Source organism: Mercenaria mercenaria, chromosome 5 (genome assembly GCF_021730395.1).
Source record: "Mercenaria mercenaria strain notata chromosome 5, MADL_Memer_1, whole genome shotgun sequence".
Taxonomy (NCBI): Eukaryota; Metazoa; Mollusca; class Bivalvia; order Venerida; family Veneridae; genus Mercenaria; species Mercenaria mercenaria.
In genome coordinates, this window is record NC_069365.1 from 65,243,982 (window position 1) to 65,264,810 (window position 20,829).

The window sequence follows — 20,829 nt, forward strand, 5'->3', positions numbered from 1 at the left end:
TATAGTAGCCTATATTGAATAAAGTCTAGCAATTAAGGAGCATGTTGGAAGTGCGTATGGCTAAGGATCCACCGAACAAAAAAAAAACTTATTTAGGAAAAAAAAGAGTAATTATTGCTTGATTTTTTTAAACATCTCTTGTTATTGATAGCGTTTTATAGTATCTTCTCTAAAAAAGTCCATTCTCCGTTTTCGTATTTTTGATTATCGGATCTCTGCCCTTGATGACCCGTATACAGTACGTACGGGCTGTCTAAGTAACCGGACCCCAACCACTACTTACATGTGTTAATAAAAAGTGACTTTAAATTATTTTCAATGGTTTGCTCATCTAATGAATTGGACATGGACAAAAGATGAAGTTTTCTGTTTGATTGAAGGTAAGTTTTGTTTAATTTATTGCTTTTATAGTAGTTTGCGAACCAGTTTTTGCATTAGGTGCGCCATATAGACCGACATCATTATATACTCCAGGATTCCAAAGGACAAACAATTATGTCTTGTACTGACAGACTGATGTCATATAAACTATAGAGTACTCTATCAAAAGTTATTTTATTATGGAAGGCTCTTTCCGACTGTGAAAAACTCTTTCCGTGTAAAGCTGACCTTTAGGTACATTAAAATATCACGCATCGCATATTTGACGCACCGCTTGTTCACCACGGAAATCAAACAAAATATTTGAAAAATGTCAGGCGGACCAAAAAAGAAAAAAGAAGGTGGTGGAGAGCCTTTATTTGACCTTGAGCAACAGTTCATTATGAGACTTCCTCCTGTAATTATTTTGTTAATGTATTTTAATGTCCCCACGTTCCGTAGACTTCAGGCCCCGTGTTCACCAAACATTTTCAGTCTCAGCTGAGTTTGGTAACGAAAGTTTATTTGTCATTTATATCTAAATAGCATATTTAAAACTAAGTTTTAAGTAAATAACTATTTTCAAGTGTCTTTTCATTATTTATGGTCAGTCTCAGTTGCAATTTTACTTTGAAGTTTTAGAAAAACTGATATAAAAATTTCAAACTCAAATTCAGCTGAGACCGAAAAATGTTTTGTGAACACAGGGCCAGGAATGTTGGAAAAAATGGCCGGACATCTCCAGCAATGACTAAAAATAGCAATAACCACCCATTTATTTGTTATACGGAGCCTTTCCTAGTTTGCCGAATACAATCGTATTTCTAAAAATAGATAGCATCACGGGGTTTACTGCATCTGATTGTGTCTTACAGTGACATAGAAATATTATGGGTTCCCTAACCTCAAAGCAGGGGCGGCAAATTCAGTTGTCCATATTGCCCAGGTTGTCCCAAAGCTTGTACGGACAAGAGAAATTTTACCAGAAATTACTATATAACTATCATACGGACAAGTACAAAATAGCATTTGACAAAAACGGACAAGCAAGTATAGTGTTTCTCACTAATAAATACCAATAAGTAATGGTTTACTTACTTATTGGAAATGCTTTCCTGATGGTTGAACTACGTAGTTCGAAGATGTAGAAATACTGAACTTATTCTAAGCTCTGAATATGGCATACCAGAATGCCCTTTTCGCAGCTATCCCAACGTACATCTAGGCTAGTGTTGGCGGGTGTCATAGGTTACTGAACATCAGTATTCAGTCACAGGTCAGTGAACCGCAGCCACTACACTAGTCAAAATTAGATTTCGCCGCCCCTGCAAAGGAAGTTGGCCGAGGTTATTCGCACCACAGATGCTTTGGGTTTAATTGGGAACACAACGTCTAAGGCTATTTCTATATTAGCACAAAATAAGTTTTATTTTTACAAAGACCTAACATTATCTGACAACATTTGAAAACAAAACATATTGGGATATTTATTTTCAAGTTCATGTTTTCTTGAACACCTGGGATAAATTTAGGTAGACAAATCAAGCACGACTACCCAGTGCTAAATGCTGTATGTTCATGCATATATTTAATAGCTGTTTTTCAAAATTTAATTATATATTTTACATAGAACATGCTAAATAATGATTTTGTTCACAAGATTAATATAATTACCTGCAGCAAATTAAAGGCGTACGCTAGAATTCCCTGTATATGAGATGGGCGAAAATTTTCCCAATAACAGAATTTCTTTAAACTTTGGATATTGAAGGACAATCATCTAAGAAACAAAAAAATGCAATAAAAATCATAGGTCACCGGATTCGAAAAAGAGTTATCTGCCCTTGAAAACGTCATTTTTGGTGGAAATGCCGTTTTCAAGGGCAGATAACTCTTTTTCGATACCGGTGACCTATGATTTTTATTGCATTTTTTTGTTTCTTAGATGATTGTCCTTCATTATCCAAAGTTTGAAGAAATTCTGTTATTGGGAAAATTTTCGCACCAAATTCTAGCATACGTCCTTAAGATATTTATTTCATTTCTTCTATTCTGAAGGTTAAAGTTGTGTTAAAATTTGAATATCTGAACAATTGTTTTCAGACGTGACTGAGTTGGACGTAATATTAGACTGAAATGAAATGAAAGTGATAATTTATTACATGACAAGTTGGACTACATTTACTATTACTGCTCGCCTCAGGGCCACACTTAAAAATATGTTTGTTTGCCATTTCCGACCCAGTCCTTAGTACTTCAAGGACTGGGTCGGTCGGTCAGTTAATTTCTTTTTTTTTCCAAACTTGAATAAGTGAAAGAATTGTCATTATTAGCTTGTTGCTGTTTAAACATTAACATCCTTTCGTTTTGGAAGCTGAACACATCAATGAAGTACTAAGAACTCGAACGAAAAATATCTGAAAAGCTCTGAAGCATGCATTTTCATTTGGTTGTTGAACATTTTGTTTACAATTCCATGAAAATTTAACAAAGCTGAAGATGGCCCGATTTTACGAAAATATTACGCAAATACTAAATTTGCTGTTAACACGCAGTCAATACCAAAGGAGCATCGTGGAAGGCACATGCAGTTTTCCTGCCATAATAATTGAAGAAACGTCTGCTTCCCGTTCCATTTGGAAATGCATTATGGCGTATATGTCGTGTTTTCATTCGTTAAGGCTGACTCTTTACAACTTACTCCCACTTTCAGCCAAATACATAATTATGTATTTGGAAAATCTGCCGATCTGACAGTGTATGAAAATGTACTGGAAACCAGTATAGAAGACCTATATCGATCTATCACAATTTCTACAGAAATGCGCTGTTGGGTCAAGGGCATCTTTATTCTAAAACATACATGTATCATGTGTGACGCCGACATTGTCATTTCTTTGGACATGATTTATCGAAAATTACTTAATTAGTCGCGAGTTTTTAGAATAATGATATCACGCAGAACATGTTTAAATAAACATGTTTTATTACATTTTTGTTCAATGGCTAAAATGCGAAATTAATTCATTGTGATCATTTTGGCCACATACTAAACGAATAACAGAAATTAATTTAAGACAGATAATGCTTCGGTAATGATATCAAATATTTCGCAAGTCACAATTTTTTGCTACATCGTAAAACAGCTGGCTTTGTCAATAACAATTTAAAGTAAAAAAGTTGCAGGGCTACCTATCATTAGCTTTAATCTGGCAACAAAATGTGATTTGAAACTAACAGAAGGTAAATTCACCTTGCAAATCAATCAATCTTGGAAATATAGTTTATTTTAATGTAAACATTTGAGAAAAAATGATGTTCGCGAATTTTAGAGTTTAACTTTGCACTGAAACATATCCTGATTGATTTTGGCAATCTAACCAAACAATTTGGGAGAAAAACAGACAAAACACGTGCGCAACAGTTTAAATACATGTTGGGCTAGCAATTTCGTGCCACAGCTTTACATGGAAAAAGAGTAAAAACTTCAGTCAGTAAGTTAGCTGTTTTATAAACGAGGACTGTTGGGGATCATTATGCTACGGGGTTTCCTAGCGACTTATGTTTTCTTATAAAAACGTTTCAGGATAGGCTAGTGCTTTCACAAATATATAAAAATTCCTGTGTCTATGGATGACGATGATATGTTACTGCTATGGTATTCAATCATACAAAGGCACTACGTCGCTACTGGATAATGAAATGGGTACATGTGATTTATAAACATGCGAATCACGGGGATTCTCTACAATTGTTTTCCTACATTGTATTTGTATGAGCAAAGAACAATTCAACTAGTTTTAGGGAAAAGTGATCTCTATACAGAGAATTTGTTCTCAGTTCGAGCATGTTTTTCATTTGAGCTTCTTTTTCATTTTTGGAACTCTCGTTAGCTGCAATACATTCTATTTCTTTTTCCGGAGATTCCTTTAGTTTTGGCGCATATGCGAAACGGCCATTACAAGTATATGAAATTATTGTCCGAAAATGTCAACATTTCGTAGAACTGTTTTGCGGAACTTACTGTTATGCATGAAGAAGGAGTAGTTTTTCAACAAAATGAATGATAATTATGATAAGCGTGACAATTTTCCCGTTTGTTTAAGTTAACATATAAAAAACAAATTGATATGGTAACATAGAAGGCTCGATCCTACAACAAGATGGATCTGCACATGCGGTATTAGATCTAATTACGATGTTAATTAATAAATGCATTTTATTAGTTTTTCAATGACTAGTCAGTTTATTGTTATTTAGGTTCGGACACCAAAAATTAATAACGGGAACATACGGAATATTCATGAGTTCTAGGTCAGTGCATTATAAACACCACGTGCCAGTTGAATACACGACGGGAAAATGGAAGAATCAATCTGTCTCCACAGGTTTTATCGACATCTACATAACAAGTGCGAGATACAGTAAATAATCAGCAATCAGCTACGCTCTCAATGAAATTGGAAGCATGAACCAGACCGCAAATTCAACAAGAAGATACTTGACTAAAAGAATATTTAATGAACAGAAATTTTAAAAAATGATCATATATTTGGGTCAAAATTTTTTTCGACCGGCGCAATTCTGGTGGGTTGGGCGGAAGGGGCAAACAAATAAAATTTTAATTTAGGCCCAGTGTGTAATCTTTTTTTCATCATCATTGTATATCCGAATGCAGACACTAATCATACAACAGTGGTAAAACTTATCTGAGCTAGTTAAAAAAATCTTTGACTAGCTTAAGACAAAATATTTCTTATATCTGCCTAGGAAATCATCATGTGTTTTACTGTTTTTGCAACTTTCCCATATATTTCTGGTGCCCATCATTGCAGTATATATTATGATGATGTTATGATAGTGCTGTATCTTCACTGATGTCAACAGAATGTGCAAGAAATTGCAGTTGTCAAAACTTTTGCTCCATTTACCTCCGAGTGCATAAACTGTGGCTTTCAGTTTTGTATGGTAAATAATCAATTCACAGTGAACACTAGAAGCTGAACTATCTGGTACCAATGATTACTATGTGAAAAATATTTACTGTATGAAACTGGAAGTCACAATTTAAATATAGCCTAAAGCTTCCATTTGCTGTGTATCGTAAATATATGAAGTTTGACATTTATACAATTATCATTGATTATACTTACAAATTTATTCTTGATTATTTCAGGGTCCTGCGGATGCACTGAGACAAGAACTGAAGAATGAAAGTATTTACCTCAAGGACAGACTCAGTATAGAGCTACAGTCAGACCTTAGAAGGGGAGCAATCAGATATGGAAATGAGTACATTCCAGCTAAGGTAGCACTGTGCTTGTTTGTAGGATATACATTTGCTTTTTTGAAGTTCACAAGCATTATTTTTAGTCTGACAAGATGAAATTTAGAGTTGCCCTTGTCCGCTATCCATCCGTCCAAATTTGTGTTGTTCATACCTTAAGAAGTATTTGACTTAGAGTTGTAAAACATTAGGGGATTGTTATATAGCATGTTAAGTTTGCATCTAATGTTCTGTTTGGGATTTAACTCAACCAGACTAGAGCTACGGTCCTTGACTTAGTGAAAAAAATGAATAAAGTGCTTAAAAGTTTGTGTTGCATATGTCTTAAAAATATATCACCTAGAGTCATGAAACTATATAGGAATATTATCCAGCATGTGAATTTGTGCACCTGAGATTTTATGACCTCACACATTTATGTGGGGGGCCGGGGGCCATATAGCGTTGCGGTTTTCTGTACATAGGTACATCCGTATGTCCTGAAATCTTTTGTGCCCAACTCCTCCAACACTGGATTTGCTTCAAACTTCCACAGATGAACAATTTTGATGTGCAGATGACCATAAAGCAGGAGTTTTTTTTTTTGTGAATATTTTTTACTGCAGTTATGGCCCGTTAATAGTTTGCTATATAGAATATAGAGAAAAATCTTGCGTGTCTAACTTCTCCCACACTGTAAGCCCAATTTACTTCAAACTTTTAACAGATAAACAAGCTTGATGTACAGATGACCATAAAGAAAGGAATGTTTTCTGTTTCTACTGCAATGATGGCCCTTTGATAGTTTGCTGTATAAAATATAGAGTAATGTGTCCAACTCCGAAAACACTATTGAAAGGATATGCTTGGAAGTTTCACAGCTGAAGGACCTTCATGTGAAGACGACCATAAATAATAGACTTTTTAGCTCGACTATTCGAAGAATAGTCTAGCTATTCTACTCACCCTGGCGTCGGCGTCACACCTTGGTTAAGTTTTTGCATGCAAGTACATACAGCTATCATTTAAAGGCATATAGCTTTGAAACTTATTTATTCTTTTTCTAGGTCAATTACCAACCTCACTGGGTCAAGTTTCATAACTCTAACATGTATTTTGAGCAAATTATGCCCCCTTTTGGACTTAGAAAATTCTGGTTAAAGTTTTACATGCAAGTTACTATCTCCAAAACTAATGCAGATATTGAATTGAAACTTCACATGTGTCTTCGGGGTTATAAAACTAGTTGATAGCACCAAGCCCCATAACTCTGACCTTCATTTTGACCAAATTATGCCCCCTTTTGGACTTAGAAAATTCTGGTTAAAGTTTTGCGTGCAAGTACATACAGCTATTACTAAAAGGCATATAGATTGGAAACTTATTTTTTCTTTTTCTAGATCAATTACCTACCTCACTGGGTCAAGTCCCATAACTCTGACATGTATTTTGGCCAAATTATGCCCCCTTTTGGACTTAGAAAATCCTGGTTAAAGTTTTACATGCAAGTTACTATGTCCAAAACTAATGCAGATATTGAATTGAAACTTCACATGTGTCTTCGGGGTTATAAAACTAGTTGATAGCACCAAGTCCCATAACTCTGACCTTCATTTTGGCCAAATTAAGCCCCCTTTTGGACTTAGAAAATTCTGGTTAAAGTTTTGCGTGCAAGTACATACAGCTATTACTAAAAGGCATATAGATTGGAAACTTATTTTTTCTTTTTCTAGATCAATTACCTACCTCACTGGGTCAAGTCCCATAACTCTGACATGTACTTTGGCCAAATTATGCCCCCTTTTGGACTAAGAAAACCCTGGTTAAAGTTTTACATGCAAGTTACTATGTCCAAAACTAATTCAGATATTAAATTGAAACTTCACATGTGTCCTTGGGGTTATAAAACTAGTTGATAGAATCAAGTTCCATAACTCTGACTTGTATTTTGGGCAAATTAAGCCCCCTTTTGGACTTGGAAAATTCTGGTTAAAGTTTTGCGTGCAAGTACATACATCTATTACCAAAAGGCATATAGCTTTGAAACTTATTTATTCTTTTTCAAGGTCAATTACAAACCTCACTGGGTCAAGTTCCATAACTCTTAACATGTATTTTGAGCAGATTATGCCCCCTTTTGGACTTAGAAAATTCTGGTTAAAGTTTACATGCAAGTTACTATTTCCAAAACTAATGCAGATATTGAATTGAAACTTAACATGTTTCTTCGGGGTTATAAAACTAGTTGATAGCATCAAGTCCCATTACTCTGATATGCATTTTGGTCAAATTATGTCCCCTTTTGAACTTAAAACTCTTTTGATATTTAACATTTTGGGTAATGATTTCCTGCTTCTGTGACAATATTTCAAATAGTCGAGCTTGGCTGTCTTACGGACAGCTCTTGTTTCTGTGGTTATTGTACCCCCCGACAACAAAGTTGTAAGGAGGGGTATACTGGTTTCAGGTTGTCTGTCTGTCCGTAGACACAATTTTGTGCGCACCATCTCTCCTCATCCCCTTGACACAATTTAATAAAACTTCACACAAGTGATCAGTAACAACAGTAGTTGTGCATGGGGCATGTTAGGTTCTTTCCGAAAAAATAATTGCAGAGTTATGGGACTTTGTTTTTTGTTACTATACTATATACATAGACACAATGTTCTGCACACCATCTCTCCTGATCCCCTTGACACAATTTAATGAAACTTCACACAAGTGATCAGTAACAATAGTAGTTGTGCATGGGGCATGTTTGGTTCTTTTAGATTTTTTTTTTGCAGAGTTACGGGACTTTGTTTTTTTTTACTATACTATATACATAGACACAATCTCTCCTTATCCCCTTGACACAGTTTAATGAAACTTCACACAAGTGATCAGTAACAACATTAGTTGTGCATCGGGCATGTCACGTTCTTTCAACAACAAAAATTGCAGAGTTTTGGGACTTTGTTTCTTGTTAATATACTATGTACATACAGTCTGCATATGCAACCTTGTGCGCACCTAATCTTTCAAACCCTTGCACACAACTTAATGAAACTTCACACAAGTGATCAGTGCCAACCCTAGTTGTGCATGGTGCATGTTACATTCTTTTAGATAAATATTCTGCATAGTTATGGCACTTTGTTTTTGTTACTATACTGTATACATACAGTCTATATACATAAAGTCCACATAATTATGCAATCTTGTGTGCGTCAAATTGCAATGTACTGTGTCAGTGCATGTGGGGGGTGCATTCATCACCTTTAGAAATAGCTCTAGTTTTTTCTAGACTTATTGTCCTTTCTTAATAAAATCTTTACTATTTAGAGGATGGCACAGTATGTGGGGGCATCTGTGTCCTATGGACACAATTCTAGTCTTCTTTATTTCACTTTGCAAGACCAGAGTTATAGCCCTTGACTTAGTAAAAAAAGTAAAAGTTTGTGCCCCATGTATCTCAAAATGTACTTGACCTAGAGATATAAAAGATAAGGGGAATGGTTTATAGCATGTGAAGTTGCACATCTGGTGTTCTCTTTGGGATTTCTCTCAGCTAGGCCAGAGTTATGGTCCGTTACTTTGTGAAAAATACACTTAAAAGTTTGTGTTGCAAACATCTTAAAAAGTATTTCATCTAGAGTAATAAAACCATGTACAGTGACAGGAGTGGGGGCACCTGTGGCCTATGGCTATGGACATACATCTAGTTTCAAATAGGAGAGCATTTTTTGTCTTTGGCACAAAAGTTTTGCATGTAAACAGGTTTTTCTAAAACTGTGTGACCTAATGCTTTCAAACTTCACAGATATACTTGTCATCTTGAGTTGACCACACAGGACAAGTTTAAATAACCATAGGTTTCATTTTATCAGAATGATGCCCCTTCTAACTTAAAATTTCAGGTTAAAGTTTTTTATGTAAACAGGTTTCTCAAACACTACATGTACAAATACTTCCAAACTTCACACATGTCTTTTGCATCATAACTTATTATTAAGATGACCTCACAGGGCAAGCTACATGACTGTAGCTTTTGTTTTGTCAAAATTTGTGAATAATTTCACTTAGAACATGAGTACATTTAATTGTAGATATACTCGCTATGAAAACTGATCACTGGTGATGGATTTTGTTTGTGTATAAAAAAATTTACATCACTTTTGTTTGCAGATGGTGGACTTGCCATGTATTATAGAATCACAGAAGACAGTGGACATGAAAACATTCTACAAAACTGCAGATATATGCCAGGTATGGATATTATTAAGAAATAAAATGAACCTTTAAAAAGTGATGGTAGTATGTGGTAACCTGAGCTAGCTCATACAGGTATTTTAGGCTGGTGTTCTTAGATATGAAAAATAGAAGATGTAAAAACGTAGCTAGAAAGTTGCTAAGATGTATACAAAATGGAGTAAAGAGCATATTAAAACCAAATTTTTTCAGCTGACGTCAGAGCTTTTTTTCCCCTATTTCCCCTATAAAGTATGTTTTTTTTCACAGTTCTGAACTTAAAATTCCCAACTGATTGTTAACCTTCAGTGTTCTTGCTATTTTACAACAGTTTTGCTACTTTCTCATTTGATTATGTAAACAGTAGTTATAAAACACTGTTGAACAATTATTAAAATGCAACCCCACATCTGGAAATATTACACACAAAAAACACCTTTATATACATTATACATGTAGTAATTTTCAATGTTTCCCAGTTAAGACAATTTCTGAGAGCGTTTTCGCATATCCACTGATGTTTGTGGCATTTCTCAAAATGATGGAAGAAAGGCCTGGGTGATGACCCAAACTACATGCCTACACATTAGGTTTAACTAAGCGATCTCCTGGTAGCAATGAACTTGCCGATTTGGTTCACTACTGTACTACTTAAAGCAGTGATACAGAGACCAACCTAAATTCTTGCAGTTGTTGGGTGGGGAAGTGGGAGTACATATCTCTCTTGTTAATCATCTTTAGGTATGATAGGTAAAGAACTATAACACTGTCTTGTCTTTTGTCAAATGTCAAGCACATTGGCACCTGTATGCCATGCTCCTTTTTGCCCTTGTTGTCATTTTACATCATTGCCTGTGAATTTACATTGTTCAGCCACTATTCCACTGTTTGATAACATGACCACACTGCATTTTTACTGCACATTCATTTTGCAATTTAGATGTCTTCTATGTTTATAGTTTTCATCAGAATAAGCAAAACTAGAGAGAAAGTATCACCAGAGTTTAGCATGATGAGATTATATTTGTAGATGTTGGTTCCTACAACGGAAGAAGACATTGCCCATGATGAGAATGAAACACCAGCTAATAAAAAGAAAGGAGATAAAGATAAGAAATTCATCTGGAACCATGGAAGTAAGTTTCTACTTTTGTTAGAACCATGGAAGTAAGTTTCTACTTTTGTTGGAACTATGGAAGTAAGTTTCTACAATTTTTCAGGAACCATTGTCAGAAGTAAGTTTCTATCTTTATATCTGGAACCATTGAAGTTAGTTCCTATCTTTATATCTGGAACCATTAAAGTAAGTTTCTATCTTTTTATCTGGAACCATTGAAGTAAGTTTCTTTCTTTATATCTGGAACCATTGAAGTAAGTTTCTATCTTTATATCTGGAACCATTGAAGTTAGTTCCTATCTTTATATCTGGAACCATTGAAGTTAGTTTCTATCTTTATATCTGGAACCATTGAAGTTAGTTCCTATCTTTATATCTGGAACCATTGAAGTAAGTTTCTATCTTTATATCTGGAACCATTGAACCATTGAAGTTAGTTCCTATCTTTATATCTGGAACCATTGAACCATTGAAGTTAGTTCCTATCTTTATATCTGGAACCATTGAAGTTAGTTCCTATCTTTATATCTGGAACCATTGAAGTTAGTTCCTTTCTTTATATATGGAACCATTAAAGTAAGTTTCTATCTTTATATCTGGAACCATTGAAGTTAGTTTCTATCTTTATATCTGGAACGATTGAAGTAAGTTTCTATCTTTATGTCTGGAACCATTGAAGTAAGTTTCTATCTTTATATCTGGAACCATTGAAGTTAGTTCCTTTCTTTATATCTGGAACCATTGAAGTAAGTTTCTATCTTTATATCTGGAACCATTGAAGTTAGTTCCTATCTTTATATCTGGAACCATTGAAGTTAGTTCCTTTCTTTATATCTGGAACCATTGAAGTAAGTTTCTATCTTTATATCTGGAACCATTGAAGTTAGTTCCTATCTTTATATCTGGAACCATTGAAGTAAGTTTCTATCTTTATCTGGAAGGATGGAAGTGAGTTTCTGTCTGGAAGCATAGAAGCAAGTTTTGATCTTTTTATCTGAAACCATGACAAGTTTCTACCTTATCTGGAACCATGGAAGTTACTTTCTGTCTTTACCCTCGGTAAAGTTGAAAATGTTGCTGATGAACTTTTTAACATAACAACATACATAAAAATAATGTCAAAATCAATGTCACACATATATTAGGGAACTTAAAATGTTGGTATGGAAAACTGTGTTTCTTGTCATACTGTAAGTACATGGGGATTGAAAATATGTATGTAATAATGTAAAGCATAACACTATTATTTATTGCATTATTGCATTCTGCCTTCAATTCAATGATAATCAGACGTTCAAATGGCTCGTATTGCATTCTGCCGTCCTTTCATTGACATGATTGATAATCAGATGTTTAAATGGCTCTTTGTATTGCATTCTGGCTTCATTTCATTGATAATCAGATGTTTAAATGGCTCTTATTGCATTCCGCCTTCATTTCATTGATAATCAGATGTTTAAATGGCTCTTTATATTGCATTCTGGCTTCATTTCATTGATGATCAGATGTTTAAATGGCTCTGGTTGTTCCACTTCCACTTGCATTACCATTGGAGATGGATTGATACATTAGAAACAAGCTTGTCATTGTTTTTCTTTTCACCAAGGCAGTAGAACCAAAAAATCTTACTGGTTTGGGAAATCATCTTTAGTGTCCAGTGTTAACTATGCATCTACTTCTTGAGGTGCAAACTTGTCTGGAAGTAATCCAGTAGCTCAAGATTGGAAGAGATTTTCACTATTTAAATTTGCTTTGTATTTCAGTAACCCCACCATTAAAGAATGTGAAAAAGAAGAGATTTAGAAAAACATTAAAGAAAAAGGTAAGTTTTGTGATACATTTATGTTTGTATGATAGCAGTCTGCTTACCTGGCTCAGTATGCTGGTATGTTGTGGCCTAGGTTATAGAAAGATATGATAGATCTTTATCAAACTGTATATAGCATCATTATGAGGTCCTGTCTTCATTTTGTTCAAATGGGGGCACAAAGCCCCTTTTTGGGGCCACTCAAGCTGAAAATAGAAATGCCTTTAAAATAACTTTCATAATGAATCTTCATCAAAATTAGTCTGTAGCATTGTTATAAAGGGGACATAAGTGCCAAAATAGAAGTATCTTAGACGTCTTTATTTCTTGGACTGCTCAGTGGAGCTTCATTAAACTTTGTCTGTAGCATCCTTGTAATGTCCTCTCTAAAATTTGTTCAGGTAGGGGCACTTGACCTAGTATTTTTTTATAACACAGATCTAGATATTCATTAGACTGGTCAAATTGTCAAGGTAAGATGAGTGGCTTAAGGCCACTAAGTCCCACTATGACCATCTTGTTTTTTTATGCCAGAGGTATGATAGCTCAAGTTCCCGTCCCAGAGAAAAAGACTGTCACAGGCTCATTTTACACCAAAACTGTTCTCCCAGCTGTGGTGTGCCAGTACACAGAGACCCGTCCAAAGACTGGGGTGCATTGGCTTAATGCTGCTGTATGACAATGCCATGGCTTATCTTTCCACAGGCATGCAAGAGTACCTGACATTACTGGTCAGATATTTACAAATAGTTCAGTTTCCTACAAGTTGCAAGGCTTGTAACATGCCTCTCATAGCTAGTCAGTTAACATTGCTTGATATGTGTGTATGATGTTACCCAGCCAGCTGTAGGCCTGCTTTCCTGTCTAGATATGAAAAGTATTTTATCACAGAGGCCTTTGTCTTAGAGACATTCTGTGAATCATGTGTGATAACTTTCTCTCAGTGAAGCTAGAGAACAAATTACTCCTAGATAGAAATCATTGAAAACTCGAATTTTAACTGACTAAGTTAGGCTGTAAAAATTGAAAAAGATGAAGTACCTAAATACCTGCTGCCACTTATCTCTGATATATGTGACAGCTTTGCTTACTTCGCACCTACACTTTGAGCTTAGTACAGTTCCTATGCACGAGCTATTATATGTATTTCCGCTAGTATCAGATTGACCTTTAGCAAACTTGGTGTTTAAAATCCTTGCATGGACCTCCCTAAAGTTTATTCAAATATTCAAATCCATTGCACATAAAGTTCATCAAAGCTTTAAGTAGAGAAAATCTTTTCTTTGGAACAACTTTTTAACTCTTCAACTTTATAGCTCTTCATGAAAATGCTTAAGATAGGTAAAAGGAAATCCTGTTGAATTAATTTTTAATTCATTGAAAAAATGGGTATGCTTCTTGGAATTTTATAAAGCTGTATGAATGTTTCCAGTACATGGATCAACCAGATATTGAGAAGGAAGTGAAGAGATTATTCCGTGCGGATGCGGAGGCAATCAGTGTCAAATGGGAGCTGATCACAGAGGATGATAAAGGGGCCACAGAGAAAGTTGAGGGAACTGGAGGACCAGGACAGGGCGGATCTTTTAAACGGACAGATACAGCTGCTAGTCTTGATATAGGTTAGTGTTCTAGGTTTAGCAGCAATTATGTGGAATTTTGTCGGATTGAAATGACAATTACATCATATAAGAGTTTCTTTTACACATTTCTTTAGGCGTTTTAGCACATCATCATTGTTTCGCAAAAAAAATTGTAATAGAGGGTCATCATTACCCCTTAATGTTAGCTTTGTTGTTCATTTTTGGTTTTTGGGGGTCAGTTTTTAGCTCACCTGTCACAAAGTGACAAGGTGAGCTTTTGTGATCGCGCGGTGTCCGTCGTCCGTGCGTCCGTCCGTAAACTTTTGCTTGTGACCACTCTAGAGGTCACATTTTTCATGGGATCTTTATGAAAGTTGGTCAGAATGTTCATCTTGATGATATCTAGGTCAAGTTCGAAACTGGGTCACGTGCCGTCAAAAACTAGGTCAGTAGGTCTAAAAATAGAAAAACCTTGTGACCTCTCTAGAGGCCATAATTTTCAATGGATCTTCATGAAAATTGGTCAGAATGTTCATCTTGATGATATCTAGGTCAAGTTCGAAACTGGGTCACGTGCGGTCAAAAACTAGGTCAGTAGGTCTAAAAATAGAAAAACCTTGTGACCTCTCTAGAGGCCATATATTTCACAAGATCTTCATGAAAGTTGGTCAGAACGTTCACCTTGATGATATCTAGGTCAAGTTCGAAACTGGGTCACGTGCCTTCAAAAACTAGGTCAGTAGGTCAAATAATAGAAAAACCTTGTGACCTCTCTAGAGACCATATTTTTCATGGGATCTATATGAAAGTTGGTCTGAATGGTCATCTTGATGATATCTAGGTCAAGTTCGAAACTGGGTCACGTGCCATCAAAAACTAGGTCAGTAGGTCTAAAAATAGAAAATCCTTGTGACCTTTCTAGAGGCCATATATTTCACAAGATCTTCATGAAAATTGGTCAGAATGTTCACCTTGATGATATCTAGGTCAAGTTCGAAACTGGGTCACGTGCCATCAAAAACTAGGTCAGTAGGTCAAATAATAGAAAAACCTTGTGACCTCTCTAAAGGCCATATTTTTCATGGGATCTGTGTGAAAGTTGGTCTGAATGGTCATCTTGATGATATCTAGGTCAAGTTCGAAACTGGGTCACGTGCGGTTAAAAACTAGGTCAGTAGGTCTAAAAATAGAAAAATCTTGTGACCTCTCTAGAGGCCATATATTTCATGAAATCTTCATGAAAATTTGTCAGAATGTTCAATTTGATGATATCTAAGTCAAGTTCGAAAGTGGGTCACGTGCCATCAAAAACTAGGTCAGTAGGTCAAATAATAGAGAAACCTTGTGACCTAACTAGAGGCCATATTTTCCATGGGATCTGTATGAAAGTTGGTCTGAATGTTCATCTTGATGATATCTAGGTCAAATTTGAAAGTGGGTCACGTGCCGTCAAAAACTAGGTCAGTAGGTCAAATAATAGAAAAACCTTGTGACCTTTCTAAAGGCCATATTTTTAAATGGATCTTCATGAAAGTTGGTCTGAATGTTCATCTTGATGATATCTAGGTCAAATTCGAAACAGGGTCATGTGCGGTCAAAAACTAGGTCAGTAGGTCTAAAAATAGAAAAACCTTGTGACCTCTCTAGAGGCCATACTTGTGAATGGATATTCATAGAAATCGGTCAGAATGTTCACCTTGATGATATCTAAGTCAAGTTCGAAAGTGGGTCACGTGCCTTCAAAAAGTAGGTCAGTAGGTCAAATAATGAAAAAACGTTGTGACCTCTCTAAAGGCCATATTTTTCATGGGATCTGTATGAAAGTTGGTCTGAATGTTTATCTTGATGATATCTAGGTCAAGTTTGAAACTGGGTCAACTGCGATCAAAAACTAGGTCAGTAGGTCTTGAAATAGAAAAACCTTGTGACCTCTCTAGAGGCCATACCCTTGAATGGATCTTCATGAAAATTGGTCAGAATGTTCACCTTGATGATATCTAGGTCAAGTTTGAAACCGGGTCACGTGCCTTAAAAAACTAGGTCAATAGGTCAAATAATAGAAAAACCTTGTGACCTCTCTAGAGACCATATTTTTCAATGGATCTTCATGAAAATTGGTCAGAATTTTTATCTTTATAATATCTAGGTCAAGTTCAAAACTGGGTCACATGAGCTCAAAAACTAGGTCACTATGTCAAATAATAGAAAAAACGACGTCATACTCAAAACTGGATCATGTGGGAAGAGGTGAGCGATTCAGGACCATCATGGTCCTCTTGTTATCATTGTTATTAAGAGTTTAAAACGGAGCCCTGAAATAAATCTAAATAAAATGACCTTCGTGATGTTGCTCCAACAATAGTTTATACACTAACATAGCTGGGACTTCATTGTACAGTTAATGTTTTTATTTAAAAAAAAACCCACAGTGTTAAGCGGAGGATGGCTTTATCTGAGTTATTTGAACTCTCTGTGCTTTGGTTTTGGGGCACATTTTCAAATTTAGAGACAACAAATGATTTTTGAGCTGTCATGGAACTAACTTTCAGTTTCACATGCTGAGGCAGTGGGTTGAAAACGGTCGACAACATCAGATTTTGAGTTGTCTAGGGGCTTTTCAGGTGAGCCACATAATCACTAGATCAATCAACATTAGTGTCAGCATTTTTTGTTGCTTGCAGACACAGGATAGTAGCTCAAAATTGTTCTATGTTTCTTTGTTTGACGTTTTGCAGGAAAACATGCTTCTATTCAAAGGCAGAAGTAATGAACAATTTGTACATAGTTTGGTCATTCTGCCTGCAGATTCGTCCCCAACATTTTTGTTATGCGACAACTGATGGTTCTTGACCGCTACTAAAGACCACGTAGCACTGTTTTCATGCACATGTAGCAGATGATAAAACACATGTTTTTGGAGCCATTTTGTTGAATGGTTTGAATGGTTTACCTGATAAAGTTGTCTCGAGGTGTATCAAACTTTCTAGGTGGTCTACTTTGACATGTAGGATAGACCAGATTCCAATATATAGAGACCAAGAAGTGTATCTTATACTTCAACTTTGGTTGCAATGCATGTTACTTTTTTGAACTAATGCTTTAACTTACTTAATTAGACTGGGTACAAAAATTTACATTGCCAAAAGTTTATTTGCAAGTTCGTTTGTATCATCAGTGATGTATTAAAGGGAAAGGCAATGTTGTTCTAATGTTAATTTTTATCAGCTGTGATTTCTTAAATCATTTAAAGAAGTGAAAGAATTTTCAAAATCGGAGTAAAAATGAGAAAGTTATGAGCATTTAAATATTTGGTCAAATTGGCAGCCATTTTTTTTCCATAGCAACAAAAAACAAAATGGCAGATTTATTTAATTTTTAGATACACATTTGAACAGCATTTACTTATTACTGTAAAATAATTTCTCTACTTCCAGCTATAATGAAAGAAATTACTACTGTTTGCAGATCAAATTGCCCCTTCAACTTTTTTGAAATCGATAGAGTTGCACGTTTATGTCACAAAAACGCTGACTGGTTAACCACGCCCAATCCGCAATAAATTATTCATTCACCTTCTCGTGAAGGAGTTGAATGTGTCCTTTTAGCTCTATCTTGACGTCACACAAAACTCGTGCTCAGACTCTATCTTTGAAATGTGAAGTCCAGAATCACAATACTTGCATACATTGTAAAGTACAATAAGGTGATAGTATATGTTGTTTTAAAAGTAAAATACAGAATATTTCAACTACGTCCAAATGGAAACAGTGTTTTTAGCTCATCTGATTTTTTGAAAAATAATGATGAGTTATTGTCATCACTTGAGCGGTTGTCGGCGTCTGCGTCGGCGTTGCCTGGTTAAATTTTATGTTTAGGTCAGCTTTTCTCCTAAACTATCAAAGCTATTGCTATGAAACTTGGAATACTTGTTCACCATCATAAGCTGACCCTGTATAGTAAGAAACTTAACTCCATCTTGCTTTTTGCAAGATTTATGGCCCCTTTTGTACTAAGAAAATATCAGATTTCTTGGTTAAGTTTTATGTTTAGGTCAACTTTTTTTAGCTCACCTGAGCAATGCTCAGGTGAGTTTTTCTGATCGCTCGATGTCCGGCGTCTGTCGTCTGTCTGTCTGTCTGTCGTCTGTCGTCTGTCAACATTTGGCTTGTGTATGCGATAGAGACTGTATTTTTCAACTGATCTTCATGATATTTGGTCAGAATGATTACCTTGATGAAATCTAGGCCGAGTTCGAAAATGGGTCATCTGGGGTCAAAAACTAGGTCATTAGGTCAAATCAAAGAAAAACCTTGTGTATGCGATAGAGGCATTATTTTTCAATTAATCTTCATGAATTTTGGTCAGAATGATAACCTTGATGAAACCTAGGCCGAGTATGAAAATGGGTCATCTGGGGTCAAAAACTAGGTCACTAGGTCAAATGAAAGAAAAACCTTGTGTATGCGATAGAGGCTGTATTTTTCAATGAATCTTCATGAATTTTGGTCAGAATGATAACCTTGATAAAATCTAGGTCGAGTTCGAAAACGGGTCATCTGGGGTCAAAAACTAGGTCACTAGGTCAAATCAAAGAAAAACCTTGTGTATGCGATAGAGGCTGTATTTTTCAGTTAATCTTCATGAATTTTGGTCAGAATGATTGCCTTGATGAAATCTAGGTCTAATTCGAATATGGGTCATCTGGGGTCAAAAAGTAGGTCACTAGGTCAAATCAAAGAAAAACCTTGTGTATGCGATAGAGGCTGTATTTTTCAATTGATCATCATGAAATTTGGTCAGAATGATTAGCTTGATGAAATATAGGCCGAGTTCGAAAATGGGTCATCTGGGGTCAAAAACTAGGTCACTAGGTCAAATCAAAGAAAAACCTTGTGTGTGCGATAAAGGCTGTATTTTTCAATTAATCTTCATGAATTTTGGTCAGAATGATTACCTTGATGAAACCTAGGTTCAGTTCGAAAATGGGTCATCTGGGGTCAAAAACTAGGTCACTAGGTCAAATCAAAGAAAAACCTTGTGTATGCGATAGAGGCTGTATTTTTCAATTAATCTTCATGAATTTTGGTCAGAATGATTACCTTGATGAAATCTAGACCGAGTTCGAAAACGGGTCATCTGGGGTCAGAAACTAGGTCACTAGGTCAAATGAAAGAAAAACCTTGTGTATGCGATAGAGGCTGTATTTTTCAACTGATCTTCATGAATTTTGGTCAGAATGATTGCCTTGATGAAATCTCGGTCTAATTCGAATATGGGTCATCTGGGGTCAAAAAGTAGGTCACTAGGTCAAATCAAAGAAAAACCTTGTGTATGCGATAGAGGCTGTATTTTTCAATTGATCATCATGAAATTTGGTCAGAATGATAGCCTTGATGAAATCTAGGTCAAGTTCGAATATGGGTCATCTGGGGTCAAAAACTAGGTCACTAGGTCACTAGGTCAAATCAAAGAAAATACTTATTTATACTCATAATTTTTGCTCCAATTTTAATGATAATTGGTCAGAATATTTTTTTCCATGAAATCACTAGGTCAAACATGTTTACACTGTTATGGTGTCTTATGGTGTGTTTTTCAGGTGAGCAACCTAGGGCCATCTTGGCCCTCTTGTTTGATATAACTTGGCACAAATGTTCACCACCACGAGGCGGAGTGTCATGCGCAAGAACCAGGTCCCTAGGTCTAAGGTCAAGGTCCTACTTAGAGGTCAAAGGATACAAGAAAGAAAACTTTGTCCGGAGCATAACTTCTTCATGTATGGAGGGATTTTGATATAACTTGGCACAAATGTTCACCAACACGAGGCGGAGTGTCATGCGCAAGAACCAGGTCCCTAGGTCTAAGGTCAAGGTCACACTTAGAGGTCAAAGGATACAAGAATAAAAACCTTGTCCGGAGCATATTTTAGCTCATCTGATTTTTTGAAAAATAATGATGAGTTATTGTCATCACTTGAGTGGTTGTCGGCGTCGGCGTCTGCGTCGGCGTTGCCTGGTTAAGTTTTATGTTTAGGTCAGCTTTTCTCCTAAACTATCAAAGCTATTGCTTTGAAACTTGGAATACTTGTTCACCATCATAAGCTGACCCTGTATAGTAAGAAACATAACTCCATCTTGCTTTTTGCAAGATTTATGGCCCCTTTTCTACTTAGAAAATATCAGATTTCTTGGTTAAGTTTTATGTTTAGGTCAACTTTTTTTTGATATAACTTGGCACAAATGTTCACCACCACGAGGCGGAGTGTCATGCGCAAGAACCAGGTCCCTAGGTCTAAGGTCAAGGTCACACTTAGAGGTCAAAGGATACAAGAAAGAAAACTTTGTCCGGAGCATTACTTCTTCATGTATGGAGGGATTTTGATATAACTTGGGACAAATGTTCACCAACACGAGGCGGAGTGTCGTGCGCAAGAACCAGGTCCCTAGGTCTAAGGTCAAGGTCACAC

At 35.8% G+C, this 20,829-nt stretch overlaps 1 protein-coding gene across 1 annotated transcript in view; it reads left to right on the forward strand.

Annotated features, from left to right (window-relative positions):
- The first annotated feature begins 645 nt into the window (after nt 1-645).
- Nucleotides 646-20,829, forward strand: part of LOC123557440 (transcription initiation factor TFIID subunit 7-like) — a 42,482-nt gene continuing 22,298 nt past the window's right edge. Inside the window, exons 1-6 of the mRNA XM_045348893.2 lie at nt 646-778; nt 5,537-5,668; nt 9,794-9,874; nt 10,887-10,992; nt 12,737-12,795; nt 14,213-14,402. Of these exons, the coding sequence (XP_045204828.1) occupies nt 692-778; nt 5,537-5,668; nt 9,794-9,874; nt 10,887-10,992; nt 12,737-12,795; nt 14,213-14,402 (655 nt within the window). The 5' untranslated portion in view covers nt 646-691. The remainder of the gene's footprint in view (nt 779-5,536; nt 5,669-9,793; nt 9,875-10,886; nt 10,993-12,736; nt 12,796-14,212; nt 14,403-20,829) is intronic.